At 37.0% G+C, this 26,232-nt stretch overlaps 1 protein-coding gene across 2 annotated transcripts in view; it reads right to left on the bottom strand.

Annotated features, from left to right (window-relative positions):
* CNTNAP5 (contactin associated protein family member 5) overlaps nt 1–26,232 on the bottom strand; it is a 402,137-nt gene that overhangs the window by 176,054 nt on the left and 199,851 nt on the right. For both annotated transcript variants that reach the window (XM_087920476.1, XM_087920475.1), the window contains exons 7-9: nt 25,899–26,042; nt 8,290–8,554; nt 4,465–4,614 (exon numbers count right to left, since the gene is read on the bottom strand). In XM_087920476.1, the coding sequence (XP_087776602.1) occupies nt 4,465–4,614; nt 8,290–8,554; nt 25,899–26,042 (559 nt within the window). The remainder of the gene's footprint in view (nt 1–4,464; nt 4,615–8,289; nt 8,555–25,898; nt 26,043–26,232) is intronic.

The following is a 26,232-nucleotide window of genomic DNA, read 5'->3' as shown; positions in this document are numbered from 1 at the left end:
GGCACACACCCCAAAATATACCATGGAAGAAAATGTACTAATCTACAAAAAAACCACAACCATATACCAGAAGAACACACACCAACCGCTACCTCAACACCCAATCCCACCACCACCCAGCACAGATAAACTCCGTGGCCAAAACACTAATAGCTAGAACCAAATGCCTGGCAGACAAGACACACATAAAGACTGAAGTATGCACCCTGACTAAAGTACTGACAGCTAACGGTTTCCACAAAAGCAAAATCACTGGCTTGATCCATAAAAACACACTAAGACATAATGGAGACCTAGAAGATGAACAGACCTATGGAACAGCTGTCCTGCCCTACATAAGAGGTACTACAGACAAAATCAGTAAGATGCTACACAGGCATCATCACATCAAGACTGCTTTCAAAATAGACAGAAAAATAGCCATACTAAGAAACTAAGAAACCCCAAAGATAAAATTGACCTGGAAAACCAAGGCATATACGAAATCCCCTGTGAATCATGCCCGGCCACAGACATTGGACAGACCAATAGAAGAATAAGTACCCACCTGGATGAACACAAAAATGCAGTAAAAAAAGCTGGAACACACTAGTCCAACACACGAAAGCCACAGATCATAGCATCAACTTCAATGGCACCAAAACCCAAGCCACTATAGAAAACCCCAGCCACAGAATTTTCAGAGAAGCCATAGAGATTGAGAAAAGACCTGAAAGCATGAATAGAAGAGATGATTCCACCAGACTTTCAATTATTTGGAAGCCTGCACTCACCAACAAAAAAATCTCCACACCACAAGCCAGGCAAGCACCTGGGCACAAACAGATCCCCCCTGATACCTCCAGCTCAAACACACCCCAACCAGGCACCAAGATGAAACCTAGCTTCCTAATAAGTGATAGCCATCCATTTACTTGGAGCCAAGCTGCTTTGAAAGCCTCCAATGCAGGAACACAATGTTGCCAGCCAATCAAGCCAAAAAAAGCCACAAAACAGACAGAAGATATTAGAAACACCAACCAAGCAGAACACAGCAAACTCCAAGACCAATAAACACAGACCAAGACTCCCAACCAATCAGGATGAAGAAAAAACCATTCTGGCACAGCACTAGGCTAGCCCCAATTTTAAAACTGAAACGGCTGTGAAAGTCTGACTCACAGACGAACACAATACTGATGAGATTCTGCCGAAACGTTGCTACAACTTTAAAAGAACAACTATAATGACATGGGAAAATACCCGAACAAAGCTGAATACCATATATATATATATATATATATATATATATATATATATATATATATATATATATATATATATATATATATATTTATACATATATATATATATATATCATTGGCATATATATATATGCCAATGATCATGATTTGCTGAAGAAACATATGAAGAATAATAAATATGTCTGAATACATATTGTAGCATTAGTTATTGTAACATCAGTCCCAAAATTTGAAGCCTAAGTACCATTCTAATGCTTCCATCCTAGAAACTTTAGACGAAATCTCATTTGTGATGTGAATCTAGGAGCCTTAAAATATTAGCCAAAAAATGAAAGAAAAATTAACAACTAAAACAAAGTTTCTTGAACCATGGCATATTTGTCGGATGCTGTCTGTGTTATCAATCTATAAAGCAATCTGGAGAATAGAAGGTGATGGAAATGGAAAATAAGTTTATAGCGCTACAGAGTGCCACTTGAAGATTGTCTCTCCACTGTTCTGCTGTAGCACACTAAAAACCATTAGCAGCTGGATGTAAGCTTCTTGGATGTAAGTTGTGGATGGATGTAAGTGATCAGAATGGATGCAAGTGGCAAATAGAAAGAGGAGTTAACCACTTCTTGTGTCATTGGTTCTATAGGGGGTAGAGGGAATGACATCTACCCTCTGTAGGGATAGGAAAAGCTGCTACAAAGACAATAGTCAGATGAAAACAACCTGAGTCCAAAAATGTCATTTGAGAATGGGTTGACCCTTTCTAGTTCTCATGAAAATAAAGAGAGGGAGGGATGAAGCACATTCCGATTTATATATGTATCTTAATGCATGCAAAATATTTGGTCCTCGAGTGGCCAAGCTTTATGGCTGCTAATTAATAAAGAAAACATGTCACTGAATGGCACATGTTTTTAAAAGCACAAGGTGGGCTCCTAAAGTCTTTCAGGGGAAAAAGATGGTTGGAAAAAAACCAGTGAAAACCTTATCAGAATCCTTTTGAAGAAGGAAGACTTAGAGAAAAGTTAAGACCAAAGGGTCTTTCAAAGTCTCTCCCCATAAAGCTCTTGAAATGAAATTGGCTAAGGGGACACAATCTCACTTTTTCTCAACCAAAAAAAAGTACTGGCCAGAAAGGAATGTCCTTGGTTGAGAAAAAGTGAGGTTGATGTTCATTCACTTCATCCATTGCTAGAGATATAGTATATTAATTCCTTCCCTTCCCTCTCTCTTTCATACACACATGCACACCGCCTATTTTTCCTTCCACATTTCTTCACTTTTATGACCTTATCACATGTATTTCTTCAGATCAGAATAACTTTCTTTAAGCATCTTGGGCTGGTTGGTAGACATTTGGTGCACATTTCCCCAGACAGGAGTTTTGCTTTATAAATTTGTCTAATGTAAGTTTTTGTAAAACAATGTCCCCAACACAACAAATTTTTCACATTATCTTCAAGAATGCATACATTTTCCCTAAGGTTTCCCTATTTTTTTTTAAATTAGCAACCACATTTTAAGCAAAGTTTGACTCTTCATTAAGTTTGATAACAAATAATGATACATGATAACCATGTACAGCTTGAAAATACAAAATTAAATATACTTTCATTCAAGCATTAACAAAATGTCTCTGTCATTCATTACAAAACTGATGAAACTTGGAGATCTGCAGGAGAGGTGCATCCACAAAGTTCATTTTAACTATTCTAGTTTTATGGAAAGCTAACCCGTTTTCATGGGTTTTTTTTAACATATTTTGGATTCTTTTTATATTTCTACTGTTTTTAACTCTTGAAACCCTCCAATATTTATAAGTAAGAACCAGTCCTACATGAAATAGGATCTGCATACTTAAAGAATTGCCTCTCTCCTACAGTATCTACCCATCTTATTCACTCCAAATCCCATCAGTTAAAAGAATATAATCCACTGAGACCCAGAAGGCAGGCCTTTTGTGTTGTAGCACATGCCTTTAAGAATAGTATCCCCTCCCACCCAGAGAGCCACATGGTCCCCAGCTTGCTTGCATACAAATGATCTTTGAAAACTTAATTGTGACTTTAAGCCTAAAAGTAAATAGGTACAGCAATAAGGCTCTGCTGGACTCTCTTTGGATGATGAAAAAACCCTTGACCTTCTAGAGATAACACTCCTGGACGAGATGGTTCCAGTTAGGTTGGAGCCAAGACTCCGCTCCAGCTGAGGCAGATCCAGCAAGGCCCTGGACTCCTGCCTGCACTGAAACTTCTCAGACTCTGTGACTCATCCATCTAGCCCAAGGGTTGTGGACTTCAACTCCCAGAATTCCTGAGCTAACATGACTGGAGGAGGAATTCTGCGTGTTGAAGTCCACAAGTCTTAAAGCTGTCAAGTTTGAAGACCCCTGATCTAGCCCCAAGCCGAACTAGGCCTTAAGGATCTGAAGATAGAGGACTGAGCTACACAGACCAGAGACATTAGCCAAGAAGCAGATGCTGAGGAATAACATGCATTGGAAGGAGGCTCAGCATGGGTGGTTTATTGATCTTATTCCTTGGGAGAAATTGCTGAGAACAACCTTTCAAGCCTCAGCCCTGTTGTGTTTATCTTATCATGCTGTTGTGCCATGGACTCTTGATTCCACTTCACTGTGTTTCTTGTCTTTCCTCTTGGCTTTGTTGTTTGTTTATTGGATTCCTGGTCTCAACCCATTCCAAGCCTTGACTGCATTACATTTGTCATATTCATAGGTAAAACAAAAAAAACTCTTTGCTCTAAAAAGTTCTGACTGAGTCTGTATATCTCTGGAGTGTGGCAGCCAGCCAGCTTAGTATCTTATTGGCTGGCAGACATCAGTACAAACACACACACACACATACACACACAAATGGATGGAGATGGGACCTCCACTTTTAGTGGTGGGTGCGATGGAGTTGTTGCTTTGGTGGCTTCCCTCGATAAGCTGGTTATATGTTAGGCTTTGTTTTGTATTTTGTTAAAATATATATATTCTGTTTTCAACCTGTGAAGCCAGTCAAAGTTTAACAGTGTAGAAATAAGATAGACAGATAAATAGACAGGTACTCAGACAGACAGATAAATACTTTTTCCCTTAACCTTTCAGGAAGCAGTATCATTTCTTAGTAACAAAAATAATCTCAAAACATGATAGGTTTTTTTTCTTTTTAACAAGGAAAGTAAATGTAATAGTGTACAGCAATTACAGGGGAAGCCAGCTTACCTCCAAAATAATAGCTGTGCCCTGAATAAATCTGTGAAACGGTGGTAGCATGAACAGCTGATGCCACATCATTATCAAGAGTTAAGGTGATGCGATGTCTTCTGGCATTGATGTTAACTGAGTGCCACAGGCCATCATATAGATTGCTGCCTAAGAAACAAAGAAGTATAAACCTGATCAACCATTCACATCAGGACCAAAAGGAAGAGACAATGTCTATATGAATCATTCTGATCCTTCCAGGAAGCAACAAAACCATTCAGTGGGCAAATAACCAATAGGGGGATTTTTGACATAAACACAGCATGGCCTGAAGTCCTCAGGCACTCATGAAGTTGCTACATATACCCAGGGATTCTACCAGTTCACACCTATTCTCTAGAACCAGTTAACAGTCTAAGCAGTTTGGAGAATCGGTTGTTAGAAGAAATTACTGGCCTAATCCTGTAAGGAAGGCAGGAAGGAAACATTCTGGTGTTGCTTACAGAAACTGCCTCTTCATTAACCCTTATTACATTCTTGGCAGGACTAGACTTCCTGTCTCAGGAACATCTCTGGAGTTTTTTCTCCTCCTTTGCTGGTACTTAGCTTGTGTGGAGTGACCATTCAAAGTTACAATGGCACTGGAAAAAGTGACTAATGACCATTTTTCACACTTACGACTGTTGCAGCATCCCTACAGTCATGAGAGGCCAGGCAAGGAGATGTGTGCCTCGATGTGAGTGATATTGAGTTGGCCACGCCCAGCCAATAACATGACCACCAAGCCACGTCCACCCAGTCACATGACCACCAAGCCATGCCCACCTACTAAGCCATGCCCACAGAACCAGTTGTTAAAAAATTTGAATCCCACCCTTGCATATACCAACTTGTTTAATCACCCCAACTGAGAGGGTATAAGCTATCTCAAACCCAGAAAGCTCTTGTTGTGGATATTTAATGTGGGTAAGGACTTGCCATGTTTTTAATTTGTAAATAAGAACCATCCTGAATAGACATCTTTTCTATAGGATAAATGTATGTGCATTCTTCATCTGATTATGAGCATTTTTATTGCTGACAGAATTCTGATATTACATGGAAGTGACCAATTATATAGATCACATTCAAATGTTAACGCTTCAGAGTGGGTGTATTTTGCTTTAAATTGTGATTATCATGAACCTTCGTAGCATCTGTTCTCAAGAAGCCATCTGATTTAATTCTCAGCTGCATCATGTTGGCCATGAAATAATATTCCTGCACATTTCCATGGGAATCTCATTGTTTCTAATTAAGCTTATTTCCCTGAAAGTGTTTTAGTATCTAAACTGAGAGGCATTTTTGTGAGTTTAAAGTGCTGCTGGATACTCAGCAATAAAGTAACTCTGGAACTCTTGGAGAAGCCTACACAATGCACTCCAAAGAGAGTTTGCTGAGTAGGTGTTATGTTCACACTTGTAGTAATTCAGTTTTAGCAAAGACAAATACAGATGTCTTCATTTGGATAAGAAAAATCAAAGGCATTAGTATGGGGGGGGGGGTTGAGAGAAGAATTTGGATGTCTTCGTGAACATAAGCTGAACAAGGTTTTTAAGAAGACTGGACAGCCAGCTGTTTGAAGTGGTATAAGGTTGCCTGCTTATATAGTGATACAATATGTGCTATATTTTCGTTCAGATGTTGTAAAAATACTGTATCCATTCTAAGCACTATAGTTGAGAAAGAAAAGACTAAAGAGATACATTTGAAACTATTGGGTACAGTTGTTGTGGTTAGCCGGCAGCAGGTGTGATGGTGCAGGAGAGTGAGGAATCAGATGAGTGGCCAGGACCATTATGGAGTGGACTGCTGCCTTCAGAGATTGTGGGGGGCTGGCGATGAGGAGGTTCCCGAGGAGCCTGTGCCAAGTGCGCGTGCACGAAGGATTACTTGGAGAAAAGAACAATTACAGAAGCACAGGCAACTTGGGAGTAAGGCTGCAAGATAATGGCCCCTCCCTCAAGAGGATAAAAGCCAGGTTTGAAGAAGCATTCTTTGCAGAAAGCAAAGATGCTCTGAAGCTCAGCCTCATGAACATCATAGTTAGCATTTGAAAACTTTTGTAAACTAGTTCTTATCTCTGGGTTTTTGGCAGCCTTGACAAATAACTTGGCAAGGCTCTTTCTTGTCAGAGCTAATTAGTTGGAAGCAGCCTTTTATCTATGAAGGAACAGAATTTGTGGATTAAACCTTAAAAGGTGGGGGGCTGCTGCCTTTGTCTTGTGTTTGCTCTCTTGGAACCAGGTTGGGTCAGAACAACAGTTAGCTTGGAGAACAAAAGAAGGGTTCAAGAAGGGTTCAAGAAGGGTTATGTACAATTGTGGAGTTCTTCCAGAAGATGGAGGGGGCAGGGGCAGTGGAGGCAAGAATGGGTTTAAATCAGAAAAACAAATATTCTAACTGTAAGAGGCACTCAATAGTTAAAAAGAAAGCTTTAAGAAGTGTAGAATGTCCTTCACTAAATGCCATCAGAGGCTGGATGGCCATTAGTTGAATATGCTATAATATGAGATTCTTACAGTAAGTAGGAGATTGGATTAGATTATCTCCAAGGTAATATCCAACCCCACATCTGTGATCTTATAATTCATTTAATTTATATTAATTTGTTCACATGATGAATTACTTAATGGAGCATTTTACTACTTGTTTCAGGCAGTTTATTACCTCCAGGCCCTTGATGGGCTATCAGATCCTCTGGATCAGAAAGAAGGTTGCTTATTCTTTAGCAACTCTGCTTGAAGAAGGGCTTCCTAAGTTCTGATATTAATCTTTTATTTTTGGTTAGTCTGCTCCTCAGCCCTTCTTCATAGTTTGGACAAGACTTCTACTCTAGCCATAATTTATAGCTTGTCTATGTATTTGCTGTTGTTTCTCTCCTAGCCCTGATAGGAACAGGGATTTAGGAATAATAATAATAATAATAATAATAATAATAATAATAATAATAATAATAATAATAATAATAATAATAATACTTAGTACTATTTGGAATTCCAGCCAAGTAGTTGGAGTAAAGAATAAATTTATTGTAAAAATTATTTAAGGCAGCTGAACCTTTCCATGAAAAGCCTGTCCTATAAAAAGATATGTATTTAAAATGTCACAGGACTCTCTTGCTCTTGTGTATGTTCATACTTCTTCAATAGAATGATAGGCTTTTCTTAAGAATTCAACAATAGAGCACTGAGTATATAATGAGGGTTTATTGCCAGATGTCTTTTGAAATGTCATCTTGGTATCCTAGAATAATGTCAAACCAAAGATTTGTTATAATATCAACCACAAAGCAGGAAATTGTTTTAAAAAATGGAATGGGATAGGATGGGATGAGATGGGATGGGATGGGATAGGATGGGATGGGATGAGATGAGATGGGATGGGCTAGGATAGGATAGGACAGGATAGGATAGGATAGGATAGAAATTCTTTATTGGCTGAGTGTGATTGGAAATACAAATAAATTGTCTCCGGTGCATAAACTCTCAGTGTACATACAAGCAATCCTTTCCATTAAAAAGGAGAGAAATACTAAGCAGAAAAGGGAGTTTCTGGCCATAGAAATACAGAAGCTCAATTTTCATCATCCTTCTACATTGGGTCTGCAAATTAGATCAATGGAAATTGGAGCTTTATAATACACAACAGACCATATATTATGCTTGGATTAAGAAATGACAGTTTGAGGATTGGCTTCCTTCCTTAAAACAAAGAATCCCAATTCTATGTTATGGACTAGGATCCTTATTTAACAACAAGAATAAAAGTGAGAAGGAAATATGCATCTGGTAAATATGATACCTGCAGTGATGCCCATGTATTTCTGTGTTCCTTTTTGGATGTTGAGGATCAGTCTGCCATGGTGGAGATACAACAAGAGTGAGCCAGAATTTTCTGATAGTTCAGTAGACAGAAGGAGTCCATCCTTGTTCCATGTTCTAAACTGGAAGCTGACAGATAAGCCATCAATCTGAGGAGTACCGGATAACAGTAAGTAACTGCTATTGGAGCTCTCAAAAGTGATGGGAGTGATTGGCGGGTCTGAACAGGAAAATGTCACATTGCCCTGGAAAGTAATAAGAACAAAAAGAGGAGAAATACAACAAATGATGTTCAAACTGTTTTTCCATTCAGCTGCTTGGTAAAATTTGCCATTATCACAATGGAAAGATAAAAATGAAAAGGATGTTTAGAATATAACTGAATGTATATTAGGGGTGTACTAAGTAGCCAAAATTTGATCAGAATTTTAAAACTTGACCTCCAGTTAACATTTACACATATAAGAAGTAAACAAAACAGACCAAGATAAAACAGAACAAAACAAAATAGATAAAATAAAAACAGCATGTAGATAAATGGATAAAAGGACTTCTTTGTGATGTGATTCTAGGGCAGGTCTGGACAATTAATTGTTTCAAGGAGACTCATGAGAAACTGGGAATGTTGTGGAGGGCTGAACCAATGTGAAGATATATAGGCATGCATGCATCCACATATGTAAATTGGGGGAAAATGTCATATTCAAAATAAAAACAATTGAAGTTGTATTGCATTCAGGGTGTACACTTATTTACCTCACATGGGCTGGACAGGAACAACCAAAGGGCCGGTTGTGGCCCAGGGACTGTAAAATGCCCAGGTCTTGGCATTTTTGGATAGGGTTTGGATATCTTAAGCTACTATGGCAGTAGCTACTGGTAAGAACTTGGCAATTTTGTTCATAATGCCAGGGTTCTGGTCTCAGAGTAGAAAACCAACCATTTTTCCCTTATTGAAAGCTTGATCTCTGCTAGAAGATAGCATAGTATGCCAGCACATAAATTCTCAGAGAAATGACAGTGAAGAAATACATACTATAAGGTTTTGGGTTCATGCTGGTCATTGGGGCAATTTTTCTCATTAGATGTGATTTTATCCTTTTATTTTTTCTCATCCTATATTGCAGAGGGCAGAACTCTAAAGTTGGCCAGAAATAAGACTCTATGGTACGTGAGTGAACTAGACTGAGTAAACAGTTTGCAGATTTAGAAGGTTTCCAACTCCAACCAACTTTGCAGGCTCTACTGCAGTCTACATAATTTGCATTGTAGAAAACCTGAGATCCGACCACAACAGGCGAGTTAGTAAAAAGAAAAAAATAATTTGAACAACCACTGCTAAATCTAATTAACTGATTCCCTCAGTAAAAATTCAGCTACCATAACTGGCAATGTAAGAGATCTCAGAACATGTCTCCTATCCAAAGGGTTTGGTTGGAGGTCTTACATGGCTAGATAACACACTGAATGTGAAAACTGCTATATGAAAAGCCTGCCTTTTGTTTCAATACACCCAGTCCTGCAGAATTTAGATTTTAACAGGATTCACTGTTAGTATGAGTACTGCACTATAATCCATTTGCAACATCAGACTGATCATTCTAAACTCCTGTGGAGCATGGTTTATACATGAATTGGACTAAGATGAAAATCTTCTTTGCTTGTACTACTTTTCTGCCACTTCCACTCCAACAACAAATTTCTCAAGGCCATCGATTTCTAAAGGTTTTAACTACAGCTGATCAAAATCAAACATTTCTTTTCAAACTAAATAATTTCCAGGGCAGTTAGTAATATTGACGATACTGGGAACACTCTGAGAATGTTCAAACTATTTTTGATAGCACCTTCAGTTCAGAGCTAAATGCATTCTTGCAGAGTCGCTGAGAGCCCAGTTTTTTTGTTCTCAACAATTCCACAGTTGTTTATTCACCAAAATCAAATGACTAGCAATTAACAATATAGGATGGGACGTATGCATACAATTCTTCCAAAGAAAAGGGCATTGTGGGAGGACTGAAGGGTTGCTTTTAATCCAAGGCACTTTGCCAAACATCAACTGAAATCTGATAAATCAATACAAAAAAAAATATTTTCTGTGAGGATAGCCTCTGATTAGAGCAGATGCCTCATTATAATAGGAACATTAGAAGTAACGAAATATGGCCAATGTGTGGGAAATGTTATATGATGCTTGGGGATTTTTTTGATGAAAGGATGATAAATGGAAAATGACAGTTATTATTTACATTGGAAAATTAGTTCTGGTAAGAGATTTAATTCACAACAAGATGAAACAAAATCTTTAGTGGGAATTTTTTTTTACATGAAAACAAATTGAGGCATATCAATGGATTCCTCTTTGAATTCATTAGTATTTGTTATATGGCCAAGATGATGTGAGCTGGAAATTTGAAAAATATAATCCAAACCTGCATAAATTACACTTTGTATCATCTGATGAAAACATACCACTGGGACTGCTTTGTTTGGTCATAATTAGGTACTGGCTAAAAGTCAAATAAAATGGCCAGGTAACATAGAGAATATGATAATTGCTTTATGAAAAGGCTGCCTTTCATTTCAATATACTCAGTCTTGTAGAACATAAGATTCATTACATGTCAGAGCAAGATGAATTAATTTCATATAATAAATAGCCCAATCTCCAGAATTTAGAAGGAAGAATTTTGATCCATCAAGTCAAGAAGCACAGCTAATAATGACCAGTCAAAATTAGCTGAATAGTAATAGGATACTTGATAATAGGAATAAATGAATAAATGAATCATCCTAATTATGAAAAACATACATTTTATTTTTCCATTTTTTTAACTGCCGAAAATTCATTTTTTGTTCAGAACTTTCCCTAAAATGTACAAGTTTTTAAAGAAACTTTCCCCAATTCTCTTTTTAAAGCCACCATATCTAGTATATACACTTTGGGGGAATATTTTCCTAAATAAAAACTTCTTTATAAACTTTTTTGATCAGACCATAATGGCTAATGCTGTTCTACATATTCATTGGCATATTATCCCATTTCATATCCAGTAAAATACAGCTGATATTAGACACTGGCATTAACTCTTTTATTTGTCAGTTTGATTGCTGTATACTTATAAACTGTGGCATGTTACTCATAATAACTTTGTGACTAATGCCTGAATTATGACCTTCACAGGTCTGTAAAGCACAGGGAAGCTGAATAAGATCATAAGACAGTCATAGTTTTAGTTAGTGACTGTTTTGCCTAATGAAGTTAGTTGCCAGTGCCATTTGAAGTCTCTAAACAAGAGCTATCTGTGGTTAATCAGAACAGTGGTTAAAATCTTCATATAGCCTAGGCATGGGTGCTGGTTTGAAATCAAATTTTGTTGTTGATGTTGCTTTGATTATTATTTTTCTAATTTAAACAACCAGTTTCTCTTTCTCTTCTTCTTTCTTTAATAGCCTTAGGGGCGTACCATTTTTTCCCTCAGTTACTTGAACATTTAAAAAAAAGCATATTTCAAAAGTTGAATGAAGAAACACATTGTGAGGTCACTTTGAAGGTGAACGAGAGATTAATAGAGGGTGATGCAGTGGTGGGATTCAAATTTTTTTACTACCGGTTCTGTGGCTTGGTGGGCATGGCCATGTGACTGGGTGGGTGTGACTTTTGTTTTTGCTTTTTTGCAGCCACCCCACCACCCACTTTTTGGGCCTTCTGGGCCTCAGAAGAGCCTGGGGAGGTTGCTCCTCTAAGGCTCAGGAAGAAAAAAATAGCATGGGAGGGCCATGCAACACCGCTCCATGCTCCATTTTGGGAGCTTCCTGGCCTCAGAAGAGCCTTGGGGAGGCATTTTTGCTCCCATAAGGCTCCTCTGAGGCTCAGGAAGGCAAAAAATTGAGGGAGGGCTGAGCCATTTTTTGCCTTCCGGGGCCTCAGCAAGGGGAATCCTGGCACAGCTGATCGTATGTACATCTGATTGTCGGGAGGGAAAAAAAGAAAGAAATACCTTTGGTGAACGTCAGGTGGGCAGGGTGAAGTGAGCATCAAGTGGGAGGGTGACCGGGTTGGGGGCGTGGCCAGCCAGAACTTACTACCGGTTCAGTGACCCACACCAAATCCTTGCTACCGGTTCGCCCAATCCGGTGTGAACTGACTGAATACCACCACTGGGGTGATATCATCCATTGCTGCCCTCCAGAAAGCCTGCTTGCCTTGTCTGATGACAAGGAAAGTACAGATAAAGCTTTAGTAGGTTCCAAAGAAAAGGTAAGTTCTTAGGGAAATATTTGTCCTTTTGTCTTAGCTGTTTATGCTTCTTCCTGATATTATGTTTGATATACTACTGTACACTGACATGACTATATCAAAGGTAAGCAACTGAAAAAATATATAATAAGATTATGTGCACATACTGTATATACTTTAATTGGTCTTTGATGGAAACTTAATTCGGACTGGACAATTCACCAGTTTTCTCACTATTTAAGAGATGAGTTATATAGGATTGAAGATCAAGATTATTACCAAAAAAATTATCAGGCCTCAGCTTATCCCCAGTGCCTCCTCTGAAATAGTTGATATAATAATGTAAACCCACTTAAAATGAAAACCAATTTTTTCCCTGACTGCGATATAGAATAAGAAGTTTCTGGACCTCGGGGGAAGCAGAAGATCAGATGTGTCGAGCTTCTAAAAAATTTATCTAGTGCATTCATCTGATATTTGAGAACTCCATGGAGTCCAGTGTTTGCAGTCTGATTAATGATCCCTTTAACAGATACTGAAATCTACTCCAAAGGGGTTTCTGCTGCTTTTATAACAATTTTAACTTACTAAACTGAGACATTTAAAGGAAGATACTTAACATTTCTTTGGTAGATCCTGTCATCAGACAAGAGTTTTGGCGCTACCTATTTTAACAACAACAAAATTTCTGACGGGTCATTGCTTAAGTTCAAATGGATCCTTTTAGCAATTATAAAAGATAAAATAAATTGTTTGCTTAAAGATCATTAGAAGCGAATTAGTACAGTTGCAATAGCTTATTGAACAGGATATTGCTCATGAATTAATGATTGTGTATATATCTAAAGCAGGAGTGTCAAACTTGTGTCATCACAGCAGCATCATGTGATGTATCAGGACTTTTTCCCCTTCACTAAACCGGGCGTGGGTATGGCCAGTGCATGAAGCATCTGCCCACGGGTCAGGAGTTTGACAGCCCTGATCTAAAGGATGCCAAATATTTTTTGCTTTGACTTTGCAACAGGATTTGGGACTGACCTTATCATAATTAGACTTTATCACATATAGACTCAATATATTTGAAGACTTTCTCGAATCCTTTCAAGCATGGAAGGTTGATACATGGCTGCAAAATCAGCCACATTTTTCTTCTTCTCTCATTTTTCTTAAAGTAAATAGTTACAAATTCTTAAATTAAAAAAGTTGCAGAAATTTTGGAAAACTTCAGTTGACCTAGAAACAGTATTATTGTTATAAGCCTGCTTACTCAATTAGTAAATCCTAAGGAACTGGAAATCTTAGCATCCTGTTAAGATAGAGGGGGAACACATGTATGAACAAAATAGATTTCTGAATTTCTTGACTACTTTGCTGATGCTACAAATTCTGGAGGAACAATTTATATGAAAGCCGTTAAGGTTTGAAAATACAGGCAGTGAACTAAAACTATCATTACAGATACATGCTCAAGCCACAGAAAACCTATTTAGGTATTGTGTAAGTGTAAAGGTATAGGCTTCCCCTTTCAGTTATGTCCAACTGTAGGTGTAGTGCTCATTTCCATTTCTTAGCCAAGAAGAAGCTCCCATATTCACATGGCCAACATCAGAGGTGGTATTCATCACATTCTGACCAGTTCTGGAAAATTGGTAGAGGAAATTTTGAGTAGTTTGGAGAACTGGCAAATACCACCTCTGACTGGCCTCACCCCCACCTATTTTCTGCCTCCTGAGTCCCAGCTGATTGGCTGGGTCTTCTTTTGTTGCCCTGCACTGGAGAACGGAGGTAGAAAGCAGATTAGTGGGGTGGGGAGGGAATGGGATTTTGTAGTATCCTTCCCCTGCTATACCCACCAAGCCACACCAGTAGTGAAAAGTTTTGGCCAACATGTCTCTATGCTGAGGCACACAGAATGTTACCTTCTCACCAGAGTGGTACCTATTTATCTATTTGCATTTGGATGCTTTCTAACTGCTAAGGAGGCAGGAGCTGGAACAAGTAACTGGAGCTCACCCCATCGCATGGTGCTCAGGTCTTGAACCTGGACTGTCAGCTTTCCAGCTGATAAGCTCAGCATCTTTATCTGCTGAGGCATCGTACCCCACTTGTGATACAAGAATTAACACAATGTAATAATTAGGATAAGAACAATAATAGGGAGGTGGGACAGAGTTAGCAGAAATGCTTCTGCTTTGATGTAGAGTTTGTCATTTTTCTAACTTAGTTCTTTCCTACTTTTGATGGGAAAACACTGAAAACAAGAAAATAAATAATTTCTTCAAATAATTGTTGCATTATTTAACAAAACATACTAAGATTTTTTTAATTTCCTGAAAATGACAGGTTTTAATACATTTGTATTCCTGAAGCATCTCATCTCCAAATATCAGTTAACAAAAGAAAAATGCTCAGTTGAGTGAAATTTCATCCCGCGGAGAGACATGAAGGACCATATGCTTGGCTTAACAATTCTGGATTTTGTTTATCTGAGTTCCCCAAGCTTTTAGGTCACTGGCCAACTTTGCAACAAAAGATGTCACAGCCTTTCTGCTTGCAGAAAATGAGCATTATCACTTAATTGCATGGCTCCAATGCTTGAAACATGAGGTCAGGGGACATTCTCAGCCCATCTGAAAATGATATTGATCATTCTGATACAAAACAAATGTGAAAATCAAAGAAAAAGAAAAAGAAAATCAAAGAAAATAACTTGGTATCTCCCTTTTTTGAATGCAGAAAAACAAAGACGGCCTGCATCTAATATTGGAAGCTCACCTTGGATAGAAACAAACAAGAAGGACAACCAAAAGTGGTGAATTTTCACAAATGTATACAGCATACCAAATCCAGAGTTTAATTTTTGAGTCTTATTTGGTCTTTCAAAGGATTCAAAACTCCAATTCAAACCACTTATACCAGGGTTCTAATAGTTTTCTGTAGTTGTTTTTGATTTCTTGCTTTGAAAGTCAAATATATTTTAGGCATCACAAAACGTCTTGCTCCATCCATTTTAAGTAAAATAAATTCTCAACAAATAGCACAGGTATTCAATCAATCAAAAGAAAAATAATAATATTGGCTTAAATATGTGCAACCAGTCAGTAATTACTGGTACTGGCACAACTACCTTTTCTGAAAGCACATGCCTGGTTTTAATGAGTTTCATCTTTTAAGTAAGAAAAAAAACAACCCACTACTGCAACTTTATTCTCCTCATTTGGAACTATATTCTTGGAATAGCCATGGCTATACTGTTTGGTTTTCAGGAATTATTCAACTTACAACTCAGTACATTGTCTATATTTTTGTGAAAGTTTGTGGAAAGCAGAGGGGAGGGTGTGTGTGGAGATGTTCAGTGGGGGTGAGAAGAGGCATCCTAGACCAGAAGTGGGAGGTGCAAAAAAGAAACATTTCAAATAAACTCCACATTAATTGGATTATTGTAAGCCTACCTACTAATTTTATGGCTTTCAAAATTATATTTTTATTCCAAGTAGCATTAAAGTTGTCCTTCTGAAAAATATGTGGTATTTCTTCATGAGTTTGCCAGCTATGCAGGGCTTGATAATTTACTAAGGAGCAATGCCTTATAGATAATATGAATGAAAGTAATTATGTACTCTATTTGGAGAAGACACTTTTATGAAAATAGTCTAAATGATCTGTCATTTAAACTATTTCACAGCAATTCAATCCATCTGTAGAATACTTTAAATGAGGTCCCCCCTTTTCAGGTATAGCGGAGCACAACTTCTATTAGACCAACTATTATAGCCAAGTGTATGAAAATTATGGTCCAAAACAATTGGAATGCTTCATATTGGAAAGGCTGATTTAGCTTGTATGGGCCAAGAACTAAATCCATATTGTATCTCAGCTAAAGTTATTTAAGTTGATGACAACCCCCCTCAACTGAATATTGGCTAATTTGAAAATGTACATCAAGTGTTGGTTGAGTGAGAAGTTGAATATGAATAATATTTTGATTGCAGTGAAGCAGTGAGAGGTTTAAACATTGCATTCAGATAGGTTTCATGGAATAAACAACTGACTGGAATCTTATTTCTGACTAAGTCACAATGTTTTATTATCCACAATGATTTATAACCCATAGTAATTGCAAAACAAACTAAGACACAAATATTTCATGACTTAGCATGGTATCCAAACCCTGGCAGTATAATATGGTATGATGAGGAAAAATCAATGGATCTTTACATGAAAAAGAAATGTTTTGCACTGCTAAATATATGGAAGGATTCAAAATTAAATAATAAAATAGTTTGTATGCTGATCCTATTCTTTCCTTTCCTGAGATCAACAGAGATCCAAAGGAGAATTATACTAATGTTTTAGTTTTAATTTAATAGCTGTTTTAATTTAATAGCTGTCTTCACAGTCTTAGACATCCCTGTATGACCTACATCTCAACTTCAAGCAAATACAAGTAAAACTCTCATTCTACAAAGGTATAGGTAATATGAGTAAATGGGTAAATAACTGTTTTTAAAAAAGGAACACAGAAAATGATAATCCATGTTTCCTCATCAAATTGTCATAAGGTATTCAGTGAGGGCCACAATATTCTACATTGTTCTCTATCCTTCCAAGAGGCAGGGCATGGAAGAATGGATTTAAATTGCAATAAGATCCATTCTGATTGAATGAAAGGAAACACCTCCTAAACATTAGAGCTATCTGTGAGTGGAAACCAATTAGCCAGAGAAGTGGTAGGTTCCCCATCATTGATTGTATTTAAGCAAAAGCTTGACAGCTCTGTTTGGTGGGTTCTTTAATTTAGTTTCCTGTATAGGAAAGGGGATTAGAATTGATGGCCTTGGAAACCTATGATATATGCAGCCTTGTTCTATATCCAGTTTCAACTGCTAGAGCAGAGTTTATGACAAAAATAGATAATCTGTAAGGTATTAATAAGAAATTGAGAAAGGTGGAGGGAAATATTGACAAATATTCTATGCTTTTTCCAAGGTTCACCAGAGATAAAATAGTGTCACTATATATACTATATAATAAGTGGGCCAGTATACACAACACCCTCAACTTAGGATAAACAAATTGTATAAACTCCCCACCCTCCACAAAGGACACAGTTAACACCTAGATGTACAGTAACTACAATGAGACTTTGTTTTATTTGAGATTTAAATAATTTCCCTCATTTTATGATACATTTTTTTACCAAGAAACTTGACTGTCCTCACTTCCCTGACTAAGACAGCATCTTAGATGGGTTCCATCGTCATCTTCTTGGCCCCTTTTAAACTCACTTTTTAGGCAAAGATTGTTGAAAGGGGAAAACTATTAGTAAGAGCCCCTCAGCAATCCCAGGCATGACATCTGTAGAGAGTAAAGAGGATGGCCTTGATAAGAGAGGGATGATTGTTACTAAGGCAACAAACAGATAAACATTGCAGAAGGCCAGATGAGTGTGGAGAGGTCCAAAAATATCTTAGATAGATACCTCATATAAGGAATGTGTGTGTGTGTAACGTTAGGGAATTGGGGAAAGAAATGTTGCATAGGAAAGAATCAAACAGGTGATGGGGGAGTCCCCAGTCCACAAAAATCAGAGAAAGAAATTTTGGAAGAACCCACCCTAACAGATCAAGCAATTAAAAGTGATAAATGGGAAGATTGCACAGTATTTTCGACTGTTAATGCAGCCTTACAATAAAATAGAATTAGTTCATCAAGTTTCCTCTATGGTTTATCTGAGAGGGCTGACACCCCTTAAATTCACCTAAAGAGAAAAGAAGGAGAAAAGGAAGCACCCTGAAACTTGTAAAATTATATTATTAAAGCCAATCTTAATAAAAGTGGTTTCAGGTCTATGTGGACTCTATGTCTGTGTCTGGTTTACCTCCATAGGACTGACAATATCATGAATTGTTGTATTTATCCTTCTCCAAGAGCAGAGAAAGAGGACAGAAAATTGTCAGAGTTAAAGATTAAGTAGTTGGCACATAACACATTCAACTCTATTGTGTTTTCTTTGCTTATTATTCATTTAGCATATGGCATACAACATCAGGGAAATCTACATGCTAAATACTATGCGGTTCTGACAGCCTAGATAACTAGTTTATTCCATTCAGTTCTTGTACGTCTATCCTTGGTGCATTGCAGGCGCAAAGTAGCTTTACACCAATTAGCTAGCAGTGCTTGGGTTGCTGGCTCTTTCAGGCTTCGCTACCAGTCTCACTTCATGTCACATCTGACCATGTATAGGGCTGGCTTCTGCTCTCCACACAAATGAACACAGCTAGATATTTTTTCCCCAGTGAAGTGATATCCATTTATCTATTTGCACTTGGAACTGCTCGGTGGACAGATGCTAGGGATCAAATCATGAGAGCTCACTCCATCTCATGGAGTTGGGCTAAAACCGCCAGAATGCAGACAGTTTCTGGCCAGCAGTTTCAGCATCATTAAACCTCTGTGCCACCACATCCCCCTTTTCTTTGCTGACAGGACAATAATTTCTCACACAACAAATGAAGTATTGTTTGGTTCTTTATGCATTTATACCTATCTAGCAGTGATGGGATTCATTTTTTTTTTACTATGGGTTCTGTGGGCGTGGCAAGGGAAGGATGCTGTAAAATCTCCAGTCAGAGGTGGTATTTGCTGGTTTTCTGAACTACTCAAAATTTCTGCTACAGGTTCTCCAGAACCGGTCAGAACCTGCTAAATACCACCTCTGCTATCTAGCTAATGATTTTTTTAAAAAAATCAAAGAGATATAATGTGATATTGAAATAATGGTCTAGTGGTTAAGGCACAAGGTTAGAAAGCAGGGGACCATCAGTTCTAATCCCACTTTAGCCATGTAGGCCAGCTAAGTGACTTTGGGCCACTTACTCTCTCTCTCAGTCCAACCTGCCTTATAGGGTTGTTGTTGTGGGGAAAATTGGAGGGGGAGGTTGTGGTGGATAGGTTCATTACCTTGAGTTAAAAATAAAAAGAAATAATAAAAAGGTGGAATACAAATAAATAAAATACATAAATATAACATTCAAATCTCCACAGGATTCCTAAACCATGGATACATATGAAACAGCTTTTGGAATCAAGGCCACAATAGCTGTTTATGGTATAATAGAATATTAATTGAATTTTAAGTGTGTCATTTCATAACGTTTAGAAAAAAAGCTTCCATATATAAACTAGCACATCAAAGTTATAAAGAACTATAAAGTACCATATACCAGAGGTGGTATTCAGCAGGTTCTGACCAGTTCTGGAGAACCAGTAGTGAAAATTTTGAGTAGTTCAGAAAACCGGCAAATACCACCTCTGACTGGAGATTTTACAGTGTCCTTCCCCTGCCATGCCCACCAAGCCATGCCCACAGAACCGGTAGTAAAAAAAATTTGAATCCCACCACTGCCGTATACTAAGTCACTTCTTTTTGGGGTAGTTTTCTTGCTCTACAAGATTTTTATTATACATGACATTTAAAAACCTGATTCCTGTCTTGCAGTTTTAAGTGGTGTGGAGTTTTTTTACTCATTTAGAACTTTTAATCTGATTTTCAACTAATTCTGTTAATGTAGAATAGGCCAATAATAATTTAATGGCCCAGCTGTTTGCCCCATTTTCTAAAAATAAAACATGCAGAATATTCAGGGTATGGAACACTTCTTAATTATCCAAGCGAATGACCAATAATTAAACTGTCTTCCAAGACATCAAAATATTCGGAGCCACCTCCGTACATAGAAAATGTTATGCATTAGTCTTTTGTACTACTTCCTAATGAATCTGGAACATGTTTGTATGTGCATAGTAATGGTTAAAAAGTTATTCCTTTTTTTCTAGCCAGGCTTCCTCCTCTTCTCATCACCCATTGTACAAAGTCTGCAATACCATCATACGTGCATCTGATTTACTCTGGGAATAATGAGGGTATGAAAATAAAAAAGTACTGAACAGCAGCTCAGAATTGTGAGCAGAACCAATCGAGATTTGAGGTTTACTGCTCTTTATTGAGGTAACATGTTAAGAATTCCCATCCAACAGAAAAACTGACTTGACTATTATATTCAGAGATGATTGCATGTGTTTCTTTCTTCTTTGGATAGCATTACTTTGTTATATTTTTCAATATCACTTGTTTTTGCCCCTTACCTCTGTTATCGCAGTGGGTCATTTCCACATTCTACTCAGCCATAACAACTCAGGTCACATGAGGGGTAGACTGACAGAGAAAAACAAAAGTCTCTTTCTTTGAGCTTTTTAAAAATTTTATCAGCAGCTGAAGCTCTCCATATTTTAGAGATCAGTCTCAATTAAACAGTTAAAGATGATTTCAGCTGAACAAAATGCTGTTTAAAAATTTTTTAAAAAAATGAAACAAATTTCATTTCTCTGAAGATTCTTGAAGATTTGTTAAATATATACTATGGCATGTATTTAAGACAGTTGCAGCATTCCTGGGTCATGTGATCGCTTCTGACAGTCAATGGGGGAAGCTGGATTTCCTTAATGATCACATCATTCATAACAACTGCAGGAACTCACTTAAGAATCATGGTAAAAACGATCATACAATCAAGTGCAACGTCCTTAACAATAATGTGAGGTATAGGTTTTTGTTGCTTTTGTAATAGCATATCCTTTGTTTTATTGTTATGTTGTAAGTTGCACAGTGTAATTATATATAAGATGAACATCCATATTTCTGCTAAATAAATAAATAATGGCAATAGCTTGCTTAAATTATGCTGCTGATTCAAAGTAAATTAAAAAATAATTGGCAGTAATTTATGTTACAAATCAAAATTCTTTTTCTATCAACTTGATGAAATGTCTGTCTGCCTGCCTGCCTGCCTGTCTCTCTCTCTCTCTCCGTCCATCCATCTTTCCATCTATTTATCAATCACATTTATTTTATTATGAGTATCCAAGGGGTATGTTTACTGCCTTTCGTTGATTATCCCCAGCGGTCCATCACTTTCAATGCTTCAGTTAACCCCAAGAGAAGGTATCATGTCATTCTGGAGAAATTCATAGAAAATCTCCACCTCATATTTAAGTATTTATTTATTAAATTTATATCCAGCCTTTATTATTCTTACAAATGACTCAAGATAATAACTTAAGATAATGACTACATCAAACACACCTTCCTCCTCCTATTTTTCCAACAATAGTACCCCTGTGAGGTAGTATTTGTTCCACTGATTTGATTTGAAAAAATTAAAAGAGCAATGTGATTGAATTGCCTTTGGTTTGAATCTCCCTCCAAAAAATCATCACTCAGCCCCCAATGTTCAGGCATTTTACTTTTTTGAATTACCAAACTGCAAGGGTAGATTCACTTAATGATCATCACAAAAAAGACTGTAAAAGGTGGTTGGTCATGTGATCACATTTTACATGGCTTAAGATTGCAGGCTCCATCACAGTCATAAATCAAGGACCACATGTATGAGTATGAAAAGACTGGACTACTGTTGACTGTTGAATATTCATGGATACAGAATGACTTGTTAAGTCTATAGTAAACGTGGGCAAAACAAGGCTTTCATGTAACTTCCAATTTTGTGATTTTCAGAGTCTACTCCAACTGGAGCCATTAGCATTAGACTCTGAAAGGGCAAGAACTGGTGGCTTTCTGTAATTCCAAGGAATATTTCAGTGTGTTAGAAACATGCTAAAACAGTGCACTGTAGTCTCCAAGAAGAAAACTAAGAAAATATGTGGATAAAAGCTTTGGAAGGTCATGTCTTTTGTGGCCCTCTTAGATGAAAGAACACAGCACACATACAGGTTCAATCCTAATCATTGTTTGGTTTATTTCAATCATAGACCAGCATAAAACAAATATCATTCCAAATAATAAGTAACCAAATATGGTATTAATAAAATAAGTAACCAAATGTGGCATTAATAAACTAAAGTAAAAAAAAATATTTTACAGTTTTACAGTTTCTTTGCTATGAATAGTTAAGCTAAAAATCTATAAATAAATAAAAAACACTAAGCACTATAAGTCATTATAACAATTTTTAAAATAATCCTGACTTGGGTCCTTAATTCTTATTTGCCGTACTAGAATTTGATTGGGACTATTGCTGATAAAATCAACTGATCAACTGATCTTTAGACATGAGATAATGGCAATATGAAGCATAATGAATTCTGAGTGATATGTTTACTTAGGGAGCGAAAAAAACACTTATGAGATATATTAGGCTATAGTAAGCTAGATAGGGCTCTGCACAGTGGTGGGCTTCAAATTTTTTTACTACCGGTTCTGTGGATGTGGTTTGATGGCAGAGGAAGGATACTGTAAAATCTCCAGTCAGAGGTAGTATTTGCTGGTTCTCCAAACTACTCAACATTTCTGCTTCCGGTTCTCCAGAACTGGTCAGAACCTACTGAATACCACCTCTGGCTCTGCAACACATTACTTGGAGAAGTTGTTTGCATTCAGTCACAAAACTGGTGAGCTACAATGTCAAAAATCCCTGCCTCGGAGAAGGGGGAAGGGGGAAAAGGAGAAGGGAAGGGAAACTTTCAAAGTTTCAAAACAATTAACTTGAAGTTCAACTAATGTATAGAATAACCAGACCAGTATTTTCTAAGATCAAATAGCTCCTCATTCAGAGGCCCTATCTTGAAGGAACTTAAATTCAGATACAACCTTCTACCTTCCTAATTTCAAAAAGGCCTGAAAGGATCCAATCTTGGGAGATACTTAAATATCTACATAACTAGTTTTCTACTTGCAGCTAAAGGCAAGATCATGTATAAAAATGAGAAAATGGACAGGCAAAAGCCACCTTCAAGCTCTGGAGCTTATTACAAATGAACATTGTAAATCATTATAATTTTCCACTGAACAAACTAAATTGTTCTGCTAATGCAAAAATGGAATTTAGAGTGGCAGATTTCCCTTTGACTAGTGCTCCATTACTAGCCATTTAGTTTCAGACCATCATTTCTTGATTTATACAATTTGCAATTGAATAAATTGTTTATATATTTATTGGGATCGTTGGACCTAGAGCCTTATGAGAACATGCAAAAATAGTGCTGTGTGAGTATCAGAAATTTCAGACTTTGATCTAGGATGTTATTTTTCAAAGTTCACATGCTTTTTTTGCCCTGATCAACAATATGATATAGAGAACATTAGAATAAATGGGGAATCTTTTGGACAATTGTATTGACTTGCCTTCAGGGTATACAAAATGAAAAATTGGAAGCAAATTAAACAGGTTAGGAGCAATAGCTTAACATTGCGCATCCAGTACAATGATGGACATTTCATTTATTCTTCTTTACCAAAATGTTTATTGCAAGAACAAAGAGAAAGAAAGAAATGAAAGCTTTACTTCACCTGAAATGAATATAGAAATAGTAGTAAATAACCTTCTATTCCAGGTGGTTAAAAATGCTTCTATGTGTACAGTGCAGACTTTTGCTTCCATAGAAATCATAGGTGGTTTTGCATTGAATGCACTGAAGTTTAACTTTACTTTATTGTCATTGCACCTCATACAATGAAATTAAATGCCATCTTCAGTGTACATTACACATAAATAAAATAAAAACACACATCCTTCACATTCTACACAATTGAATTGAAATCCCCTGATATTGCATTAATAAGGCTGAGGATAAGGAGCACTGAAGGCTGAGGATAAGAAGCAAAGCACTATTTATGATGGTCAGAATACTCTTGCACTTCCTACATATGTGTTTTTCATTTTGCATGTGTTTCACCACCTCAGAAAATTATTCAGTACAGTCTCGGCTTTGTGTCTCATTGGATGTTCTTCTTTAGTTTTGAGGGATGCATTTTTGAGACATCGACAAACCAAAAGCATGTAAGCATGTATTTGTAATCATGATAGTATAACTAGATATTACTGCAGGAAATGGATTTTGTATTTGCTGCTAAAATGGTAGAAATGTTTTTCTAGTGTATGCAAAACAAGGATGGAGAAGAAGGATAAGCAATAACCAAAATAATCAGCAAGAAGAAAAGGAGATTGAAAGGAGACATGATAGTGATGTTCAGGTACATAAAGGGAAGCTACAGGAAAGTTGATCAAGAACATTTTTCATGCCCACAGAAACTAGGACCAGAAATAATGGATCTTGCTTATAGCTATCTACATTTCATTTAAATATAAGGAAATTGATGGTAAAACACCAGTAACAGTGGAACAGTTTCAATGAAAGAGAAATCTGTAGTAAGGTTGAACTGTGAAGTTCTTGGTGCTGTTTGAACTTGGTTGTTTGCTTGCAGACATTTTATTGCCCAACTAGGTAATGACATTAGTGTGAGTGAGGGTTTAGGACAGTGCCTGTTAGCTGCCTGTTTATATATATTAACTTGTCCTGCCAATTTTGGTCAGTATATGATTTCTTCCTTGATCAGTGTAATGCTTTCTGCCTGATTGGTATTGTTCCCTGTTTATCTTAATGTGAGCTGCTAAAGGGAATTATTCTATGGGGTTTTTTTTGTTTCCTTTCTAGTTTTTTTTTGTTGCCTCTTTTGAATGATGTATAAATGTGATTTACTGTATCTCTATATGTCTATTAATGACTGATCTGTCTGAATGCCCAGCTTTCAGAAATTCCCTATTATTTTGTTTTGGCTTGATTTAAGTGTTAATAGTTTTCCAGGAGAAATTGCGGTTGAATCTGTCTATGTGTTGTGATATTAAGGGATTTTCATTATGTTTTTTTGACTGTTGTTTGGTGTTTATGAATGCCCTCTGCTAGTCTTCTGCTCTTTTGTCCTACATAGTGGCTGCTATAGCCCTGCAATTATAAGTTGTAGATGGCCTACTGGATCTTTTTGGTTTGTTGCAGAACTTGAACATTTCAGATGTGTATTTGATGACACATGGAACAGGACTTTGATTGCATAATCCCAATCACCATCTTGATTTTTCACCATTCCTTCTGCAGATTCCCCCAATTCCATAGGATGTGAGCCTGGGCTAGCAAACAAAAACTGAATACACATGTTCAAAACATACTTCAGAGTCTCACTTTTTTATGCTTAATGCACTGCCAGTAATGACAATAATTCTCATATTTATTTTCTTCAGCTGCCAGCTTTTTTAAACTTCTTTCAAAAGGCATACTTAAACCCAGATTGCTAAAATTTTCAAATGCATTCTTTTGTTCTTTTTTAACTTACTGTTTGGCCAGTGCTGGGCTATAAGGAAACCTTTTTGGAAGAAACAGAAATTTTCTTACCTAAGAAACTTTTGCTTCACAAGTGAGCAAACTGTCAACAAGAACAACTTCAGGAAAATAAAAATCTAACACCCCCCACCAAAGGTGCTTTAAGTTCTTACCACTGTGTGGATCTGTGGTTTCCGTCTTTTGGCTAAGTCAATAATATTGACTCCGTTGTAATATAGGTTCTCAATACATCCATGGAAATTTTTCTTCAGGAAAGTTCCTGGTTTTCCTGGGACTGGGATTCCTCCAAAACTGAGCTTTGAGACAAGAACAAATTCAAATTTTAATGTTCTGATAGCTGTATGTTTTTGACCAAATATCATTTTTAGGTGTTAATGAAAGAAATGCCGAGCAGGAAGACAATCCATAAGATCAAATTAATAATTATATTTTACTCTCTCTACTTTTCTTTTGCCATAGGTTATCCATTGAGTTGACTAAGGTAGT

The sequence above is a fragment of the Pseudonaja textilis genome, chromosome 1 (genome assembly GCF_049901715.1).
Source record: "Pseudonaja textilis isolate UNSWEBS1 chromosome 1, rPseTex1.2, whole genome shotgun sequence".
NCBI classification, from domain to species: Eukaryota; Metazoa; Chordata; class Lepidosauria; order Squamata; family Elapidae; genus Pseudonaja; species Pseudonaja textilis.
This window is presented reverse-complemented; position numbering and strand designations above follow the sequence as displayed.